Consider the following 10,000-nt stretch of genomic DNA (forward strand, 5'->3'; position numbering starts at 1 on the left):
CGTAAGTCACGCAAACAAAAAACAGTGGTACTGTCTATGGGGGTGGGGGGAGTGGCAGGCAGGGGATTTTCCAGTTTATAATTTATAATGGCACTATTAAAGTAGGCATAGTTTCAATTATGGCCTGTTTTGTTTCTGTTTATACTGATTTCAATGTTTCTTATAAATAATGCGTCAAAGTACCAGGATAGCGCGATGTACCCTCACCCCATGACAGATGATACTTCATATCCTCATTGTAATAAGCTGAGAAATAAGCTTGTGAGTCAGATAAATACGGAGAAACTTACAGAAAATCACTTATGTCTTTCATGTAAAACTATTCAGTCCCCTATCAGTCATCATAATAAAATTGACCATCTACGGGCATCCGTTTACTGTTTGCGTGACTTACGGCTACATTGTGGACTTGTTTTGAAACTGGAAGATGTTTGCTGACAGAAAAAATGCCTGTATCACAATTTTAGTGGTTACAACCAAAACATGGACTCTTGCTATAACCAAAGGGTTAACAGACAGAGTTTCTCGTTCTCCGAAAGACCCTATCTTTAGTTTCCGTGCTAATAAATGCCACTTTTTTTCTGTCGCGCAAGGTCGCACAACATTCAAGCTTCTCATGGCGTTGTGTCTGTTGCAATTTAATCGTGTGAGGAAACAACATACAGCGCCCAAATCTCTAAGTAGCGGTACGTTTTCCCGGGTTTCTTTCTCGTAATTACCGCTATTAACAAAGGGTCTTAGTTTTCGTACGAAAACTAAGAGCGGGGTTGTAGTTTTCGTACTACGAAAGCTAAGCCATAAACTAACGTCGCCCATAAAAATGTATTGCTCATTAGCGTGATTTTTTTGTTTTTTTATGGACCTGAATCTCGCCCGTTTATCGCTCAGAATATCGTCCAAATGTCAGAGTAGTACAAATGTCCCGCTCCATTCTCGCTCATTTATCGTTCAATTTTTATCGCTCCTGTCAGGCTGATTATCGTCAGGCTCTGTATCGCTCATCAGCGAGACTTTTTATGGCCCGAATCTCGCCCGCGTCTCGCCCAGAATTTTCGTACGGGGGCCCGCCGCCATGCTGGAAAAGACGTTTGCTCACGTGACTCTTATGACACTTCCTAAGAGCCCACTTTTGATATATTAAAATTAAGTCCTAAACGAAAGGCATCATTACCAGGCTCTGGGGAATAAACTCGTATAAATGCTTATATTTATTTTCCAGAACCTCGAGATGATGCCTTTTGTTTAGGACTGAATTTAATACAACAAAAGTGGGCTATTGGTTGCGGCGCGCGCGAAGCCCAACACAAAAATCTGGTCCACTGTACACTAGCAGTACCCGGCAAGGCCTGGCATGCAAGACATTTTGTCGATCTACCACTGTCAGATATCATCCGACAAGCCCCCATCTTGTTGCACACTTGTCTAAGACTTTTCGAGATAGACGTCTTAGACGTCCTCTAGTATAAATATGGCCAATATTAACAAATTTAAGTACAATTTGAAAATTGGATGAACACAAGTTAATTAATCCACCGCTTCTTATCCTTTTTTTTTAAATTTTATTTCTTAATTTTATTTTCTACATTATCCCTTTAAATATACATATACATTTTTGTTTTGTTTGTTTCTATTTTAGGCATGCTCTTTCCTGTTAGTTCTGATTTTTGAAAAAATCTTATAACTTGTAAATAGTATTTAAACAAATGCAGTTAGGTAGGAGGCCCTTTGATAGGGATAACGTCTGGGTCCTCCGTTTCAGGATTGCTTCTGAATAAAGTATTATTATTATTATTATTATTATTATTATTGTTGTTGTTGTTGTTGTTGTTGTTGTTATTGTTGTTGTTGTTGTTATTATTATTATTATTATTATTATTATTATTATTATTATTATTTGTGAGATCAAGCCTAAAATTGATCATTGCTCGCTTTCTCTGACCGTGAGTGGTGCGATGAATGACTCCAAAACAAAAGCGTTACAAACGACTAGGTTAAAGAAAAACCAAAAAAATTTAATGTAGCGGTACCATTTGCGGGAAGAATAACCCGTGAAATAAGAAGAACAAAGTTGATCGGCTCGGTCAACATCTCCCATGTAAGAGCTGTAAACACCTGCCACACGAGGCTTCTCAATATCGAAGTTACGGCCGTTCCTTCTGCAGTCTTCAGGTAAAAATATACCGGTAATTGGAAATGTGACAGCCAAGAATTATTTAAAAGAAAGCTTGTTGTGTATTTTGTGCTTCATTATTCAAGGAAAGGGTTCTTCATGGAAACGGTTTGATCCTGAAATTTAGTTTGTTGCAATATTGCGCATATTTGACACGATTAATTGAGTTTCTTCTCTTCATGCACGTAATGAAATAGAAGGGGTTTTTGCCTCTAATAGTAAATATGTTGTTTGTTTCAAAAAATTGTTCGCTCAAAAAGGTGGCCTTTATGAATTCATCATGTTTTATGATATGCGAGCTTAACTGGATAGTTTTTATGGCAATAGTAAAGCATTTTCTTGTCAAAATGAGGTTAGCATCTTTCTGGTGTGTTAAGTTAATTATATAGTGAGTTTATATTTGCTGTCTGCCCATAACCTTGATTTCCACTCTCAAAATTACCTCCAGAACCTACTTTTTGCGTACTAGAATAAGCTTTTAGAATGATGTTCTTGCTTTGCATAAAGCAAGCTAACAAAATCTGTACCTTGCTGAGTTCGCATTTGTTAGCGTTAATAGTATTTTCAGTCCGATGCTTCTGCTTTATGAGGGGTATGTTTGTTTTGGTCTCCCATCCAAATACTAACCCCGCCGGATAGCGATTAACTTCAGTGAAAAGCTGTCAGATGTTCAGAGGGCACGCTCAAACTTGCAGTGAGAAGAACTTGAAAATTATCAACATGTCAGCCCAGAAGCCAATGTTTCTCGCTTCTCTTTTATTGGTTATTCTTCAGAGACTGGAATGCTGTATTTCAATACCACACAATTCAGTGCCTTCTGATTTTCTGTAACACGTACCACAGGCAACCCAGTGTATGCTTCACGGAAGAATCTCGTTTGAACATAGTGGCAAGTCTTTCCGGTTGCAACGAACAGTTCCACAAGCGTACGTGTTTTGAGCAAGCAAATGTTCCATCAAATTTGTGCTCGTAAAAAAAATGTAGACAAAAATATGTCTGTTTTTGTTTAGAAATGGTCTTGCCATTTTCATAACTACATCGTAGCCAAGGCCTGATGTAGACGAGCTTGACCTTCTTGGCCGACGTAAACAGCATAGTTGCAGACGTAGCCATTTTGGGAATCGGCGGCCATCCAAACTTTTATTCAATATTTTGTTGGCTTTGCGAGCATATACTGACGGAACGAAAGCCGTCCTTTAACAGCAATCATCGCCTCATCCACGGACAGATTTTTGGAGGGCTCATATGCGTTTTGAATATTATCCAAAACGATGGAAAGGATCGGGCGAATCTTGAAGAGCTTATCATAATTTGCATCGCCACGTGCCTGCTCCGTGTTGGAGTCGACGAAGTGAAGATACTGGCTAACTTCTTCAAAGCGGTTTTTCGTCATGACGCTCTGGATGCCTGAATTACCAATAAATGGGTTGGTTGACCAGTACATGGCGATTCACGGAAGGTTGTTTATGCCCATAATAATGCATATACCGAAATACCGGTAAGCCTTCAGTTCGCGATTTGTGTCCTTCCACTTTTCGAGACGCGGCGTGTCTGCCAGCTTTTGCCGAGCATATCGATTCGTCTCCACCCCGATCGTATCAATAACTGAATCTCCAAAGAGTTGGCTGAAGAAATCGTTAGGAGACACGTTTTCTGGAATATTAAATTTTATGGCTTGTTGGCCGCTAAACTCGTCAATATCAAAATCTTCGAGTTCATCTAACCACACGATAGTGTCACTCCCATTCAAGTCGTTGTCGCTTTCATTTTCATCTTCCTCTATATCACTATCTACTTCCTGAACATCAATATCAGACCCATCGAAATCTGCTGCATTATTTTCTTCATCAGAACTACCAAAAATATCGTGAAATTCCTCAGCGCTTACAATCAGCGGTTCCGCTCTCACAGTGATATGTGTACCCCCGTGATATGTGTATCCCCGCACACATATCACTAGTGACATGTGCACCCCCTCCAATATGGCGGCCAGTGATACGTGTATCCCCCTACCCCCTCCCCTCCAAAAAACAAATAATTGTACAGCTAACTTGTGTTGATGGACGGAAATCGGTGAACACAGATCAGACATGATTTTTTCAAGGTAACAACACTTGAAACCATTTATTTGCAACTGAACCATCTTCCACAATCAGAACTGTAAAGACATGACTCGTGAGTCCGACATGTCGATGTAAATAAAACCAAATGGATTTCATGCCTTGGCTGATAATACTCTTAGGGGCCAGTAGCAAACAGCAAACAATCTACTGGAAATATGCATTCTGATCTTCTTCTGTTATACTTTGGATCGGCCCGGGTACAAAGCTTCAGTGTTTTTTGTATCCCCACGGGGGATCACATATCACTAGTGATATGTGTGCGGGGATACACATATCACGGAATACACATATCACTGCGACACCGCCATTTCTCTCGCAAGCCAAAGCTATGATCAAAATTTGGCTGCTCCCCACCATACACAGGTTAACAAATTTTATGCGCAGTTGTGTGGATTTGATTGGTCAATATCTCCTTTAACAATGCAGGGCAATAAAACTATCTCTGGGCCGGGGAGGGACAAGCAAAAATAGTCATGCTCTCTTGGTCGCTTTTGGCCGCTTTAGGAACTCAAGGTCAATTCCGGTTGGCAGCTTTTGGCCGATTCAGTAGTGAAAGGGTATTAATTAATTAAATTTTAATTAATTAAATTAATTAATTAAGGTGGCTATGAACCCCCCTAATATTTTTTAAAACCCCCCAGAGAATTTTATCCTAGCCAGTGGATTACTTCCCAGCAATACAAAATGGGGATCATCTGGTTTGTTTTTCCTTTAAAAATTCCACACGTATACAGCATTCTCCCTAGTTTTCACCACATGTACCGCGTTTGCAGGCGGTAATAAGTGCTCTTACAAACAGTAAATTTTACTGGTTACTGCCTGATAAGGAGAACCCTGCGTATACATTGTGCATAAATTCTCTATTGTCTAATCTCATTGATCCTATTATGATTTTCTGAAGAAAAACAGAAGCAATTTTTATGAAGCCAAACATTTAAATTTCTGTTCTTTCCATCTTATTCAATTATTCATCTTTATTTGAATGCTACTACTCAATCCACCCTATTAAGTGATCGCAAATCTGCAGCCACGTACAGTGTAGCATGTAGAAGTGAGATGCTTACATGTAGTTCATCAGCTGTTCCTACGATGTAAAAATCACAATGTATGATAATGGTCGTTTTATGAAAATTAATTAACACACCTTTCACTTCTCCGACTTCTGACTTCACCATTTCTGGATTACCGGTAAAACAAGAAACAACAATTATTGTGTTTTATTGGTTTGGTTCACATAAAAGTGTCTCTCTAACACAAAACTACAATGAACAGTGAATGAGGCCCTTTTCAGCAGTTGTAAAATTGGGGGGTCAGTTGAGGGGTAAATGGGCTAACAACATCAATGTCCTCTCATCTCAGCTCTAACTGTTTCCCTCCTCAGCGACACTGATAGATATTACTCTAACACCAGACAACTTTACTTTAATTTATTAATGGGAGCCTTTCAAGGGTTAGAAGGTTTAAAGAAGGTATTGAATAATCATTAGTGCCAGCTTTTTTCTTCCTTTCTGTACAGTTTTTTTTCCTATTCTGTACAGTCATTTGTTTCAGTGCCACACACCTTCCATATTTTCAAGCTTCTCTTTGGTGCTTCCTTCGTCAGATTTCCATTTCTTTAACATATCTTTGTAAAAAAATGAAAACTCATTACTTTTTCAGACAAACAGGCCAATATTACTAACTGTGTGTATGTTCATGTTCTTAAGCAATTAATACCGGTAATTCTAAATTTGGCTTTACGTGAGCCACATTACCGGTACCGGTAATACTGGAAAATTTTTCTGATAAAATATGGTAGTTACAGCTAATTTTTGAAAATTCCAATACCAAAAGAGTAATGGAATAATAACAGAAGAAACTGAAAGCTGATAATATTATGTTTCTTTGCAGATATTAACACCACTGGGATCAATTGTCCTGCCCTTTGAAATGAAAAAAGCTTCCTTGAGCTCATGGATTGAGTTGGAAAAATATTTTTTCGATAGAAATTAATTAATTGCCTATCTGATCCAATGTACATGTACATTGTTGTACACCGACAGTTTGTCCATGGTTGGTTGAACACTGTTTTCTCGCTGTTCGAAGTTGGCTTCACAGATTTTTCAAACTTTCCGTCTTCAACGAACAAGAAATCGGAATGGGCAAAACCCACACTTATTGTTTGCTGCAGTTTCTGCCGGCTTGCTTCCATTTTTGACCGCTTTTTTGGGTGCAAGTAGACACTCCAGAGCAAGTTTCTTAAAGTAACACTTTACGAAGTTAAAAATATTTCACTGCAGTGTGTTAAGAGCTACCTTCACGATTGGAAAATTTAAGGTGGCTCTGAATACACCCCAAATAATTTTTTTAACCCCCCAGACAATTTTATCCTAGCCAGTGAATTACTTCCCAGCAACACAAAATGGCGGTCATCTGGTTTGTTTTTCCTTTAAAAATTCCACTCGTATACAGCGTTCTCCCTAGTTTTCAGCACAACATGTAAGGGACCATTTCAAACCGCATTTGCAGGCGGTAATAAGTGCTCTTACAAGCGGGAAATTTTACCGGTTACCGCCTGATAAGGAGAACCCTGCGTATAAATTGTGCATAAAATCTCTATTGTCTAATCTCATTGATCCTATTATGATTTTCTGAAGAAAAACAAAAGCGATTTTTATGAAGCCAAACATTAATTTTAAATTTGTGTTCTTTCCATCTTATTCAATTACAATGTATTCATCTTAATTTGAATGGTGCTACTCAATCCACCCTATTAAGTGATCGCAAATCTGCAGCCATGTACAGTGTAGCATGTAGAAGTGAGATGCTTAGTTCATCAGCTGTTGCTACGATGTAAAAACCACAATGTATGATAATGGTCATTTTATTAAAATTAATTAGCACAGCTTTCACTTCTCCGACTTCTGACTTCACCATTTCTGTATCATCGGTAAAACAAGAAACAATAATTATTGTGTTTTATTGGTTTGGTTCACCTTAAAGTGTCTCTCTAACACAAGACTATGTACAATGGACAGTGAATGGGGCCCTTTTCAGCAGTTGTAAAATTGGGGGGTCAGTTGAGGGGTAAATGGGTTGACAACATCAATGTCCTCTCATCTCAGCTCTAACCGTTTCCCTCCTCAGCGACACTGATAGATATTACTTTAACACCAGACAACTTTACTTTTATTTATTAATGGGAGCCTTTCAAGGGTTAGAGGGTTTAAAGTAGGTATTGAATAATCATTATGCCAGCTTTTTTCTTCCTTTCTGTATAGTTTTTTTCTATTCTGTACAGTCATTTGTTTCAGTGCCACACACCTTCCATATTTTCAAGCTTCTCTTTGGTGCTTCCTTCGTCAGACTTCCATTTCTTTAACATATCTTTGTAAAAAATGAAAACTCATTACTTTTTCAGACAAACAGGCCAATATTACTAACTGTGTGTATGTTCATGTTCTTAAGCAATTAATACCGGTAATTCTAACTTTGGCTTTACGTGAGCCACATTACCGGTAATACTAGAAAAATTTTTTTAATAAAAATATGGTAGTTACAGCTAATTTTTGAAAATTCCAATACCAAAAGAATAATGGAATAATAGCAGAAGAAATTGAAAGCTGATAATATTATGTTTCCTTGCGGATATTAACACCATTGGGATCAATAAGTATTGTCCTGCCTTTTGAAATGAAAAACGCTTCCTTGGGCTTATGGATTGAGTTGGAAAAACATTTTTTCGATAGAAATTAATTAATTGCCTATCTGATCCAAATTACATGTACACCGACAGTTTGTCCATTTCTGGATCACCGGTAAAAACAATAAACAATAATTATTGTGTTTTATTGGTTTGGTTCACCTAAGTGTGTCTCTAATACAAGACAGTGAATGGGGCCCTTTATAGCAGTTGTGAAATTGGGGGGTCAGTTGAGGGGTAAATGGGTTAACAACATCAATTTCCACTCATCTCAGCTCTAACTGTTTCCTCCTCAGTGACACTGATAGATATTACACTAACACCAGAAAACTTTACTTTAATTTATCAATGGGAGGGTTAGAGGGTTTAAAGTAGGTATTGAATAATCATTATGCCAGCTTTTTTCTTCCTTTCTGTACAGTCATTTGTTTCAGTGCCACACACCTTCCATATTTTCAAGCTTCTCTTTGGTGCTTCCTTCATCAGACTTCCATTTCTTTAACACATCTTTGTAAAAAATGAAAACTCATTACTTTTTCAGACAAACAGGCCAATATTACTACGTAACTGTGTGTATGTTCATGTTCTTAAGCAATTAATACGGGTAATTCTAAATTTGGCTTTTTTTAAATAAAAAATGGTAACTACAGCTAATTTTTGAAAATTCCAATACCAAAAGAGTAATGGAATAATAACAGAAGAAACTGAAAGCTGATAATATTATATGTTTCTTTGCAGATATTGACACCATTGGGATCAATAATTGTCCTGCCTTTTGAAATGAAAAAAGCTTCCTTGGGCTTATGGATTGAGTTGGAAAAATATTTTTTCAATAGAAATTAATTAATTGCCTATCTGATCCAATGTACATTGTTGTACACCGACAGTTTGTCCATGGTTGGTTGAACACTGTTTTCTCGCTGTTCGAAGTTGGCTTCACAGATTTTTCAAGCTTTCCGTCTTGAACGAACAAGAAATCGGAATGGGCAAAACCCACACTTATTGTTTGCTGCAGTTTCTGTCGGCTTGCTTCCATTTTTGGCCGCTTTTTTGGGTGCAAGTAGACACTCCAGAGCAAGTTTCTTAAAGTAACACTTTGCGAAGTTAAAAATATTTCACTGCAGTGTGTTTAGAGCTACCTTCACGATTGGAAAATTTAAGGTGGCTCTGAATACACCCCAAATAATTTTTTTAACCCCCCAGACAATTTTATCCTAGCCAGTGAATTACTTCCCAGCAACACAAAATGGCGGTCATGTGGTTTGTTTTTCCTTTAAAAATTCCATTCGTATACAGCGTTCTCCCTAGTTTTCAGCACAACATGTAAGGGACCTTTTCAAACCGCGTTTGCAGGCGGTAATAAGTGCTCTTACAAGCGGGAAATTTTACCGGTTACCGCCTGATAAGGAGAACCCTGCGTATAAATTGTGCATAAAATCTCTATTGTCTAATCTCATTGATCCTATTATGATTTTCTGAAGAAAAACAAAAGCGATTTTTATGAAGCCAAACATTAATTTTAAATTTGTGTTCTTTCCATCTTATTCAATTACAATGTATTCATCTTAATTTGAATGGTGCTACTCAATCCACCCTATTAAGTGATCGCAAATCTGCAGCCATGTACAGTGTAGCATGTAGAAGTGAGATGCTTAGTTCATCAGCTGTTGCTACGATGTAAAAACCACAATGTATGATAATGGTCATTTTATTAAAATTAATTAGCACAGCTTTCACTTCTCCGACTTCTGACTTCACCATTTCTGTATCATCGGTAAAACAAGAAACAATAATTATTGTGTTTTATTGGTTTGGTTCACCTTAAAGTGTCTCTCTAACACAAGACTATGTACAATGGACAGTGAATGGGGCCCTTTTCAGCAGTTGTGAAATTGGGGGGTCAGTTGAGGGGTAAATGGGTTGACAACATCAATGTCCTCTCATCTCAGCTCTAACCGTTTCCCTCCTCAGCGACACTGATAGATATTACTTTAACACCAGACAACTTTACTTTTATTTATTAAT

At 37.8% G+C, this 10,000-nt stretch overlaps 1 protein-coding gene across 11 annotated transcripts in view; it reads right to left on the reverse strand.

The window, feature by feature from the left end:
* Window positions 1–10,000, reverse strand: part of LOC138006965 (NLR family CARD domain-containing protein 3-like) — a 336,786-nt gene that overhangs the window by 67,083 nt on the left and 259,703 nt on the right. For 7 of the 11 annotated variants that reach the window (XM_068853606.1, XM_068853605.1, XM_068853608.1 and 4 more), the window contains 4 exons: window positions 8,420–8,482; window positions 7,597–7,659; window positions 5,855–5,917; window positions 5,438–5,470 (listed from right to left, as the gene is read on the reverse strand). In XM_068853606.1, the coding sequence (XP_068709707.1) occupies window positions 5,438–5,470; window positions 5,855–5,917; window positions 7,597–7,659; window positions 8,420–8,482 (222 nt within the window). The remainder of the gene's footprint in view (window positions 1–5,437; window positions 5,471–5,854; window positions 5,918–7,596; window positions 7,660–8,419; window positions 8,483–10,000) is intronic. The other 4 variants (XM_068853612.1, XM_068853609.1, XM_068853611.1 and 1 more) reach the window with 4 other exon arrangements.

The sequence above is a fragment of the Montipora foliosa genome, chromosome 6, assembly GCF_036669935.1.
Source record: "Montipora foliosa isolate CH-2021 chromosome 6, ASM3666993v2, whole genome shotgun sequence".
Taxonomy (NCBI): Eukaryota; Metazoa; Cnidaria; class Anthozoa; order Scleractinia; family Acroporidae; genus Montipora; species Montipora foliosa.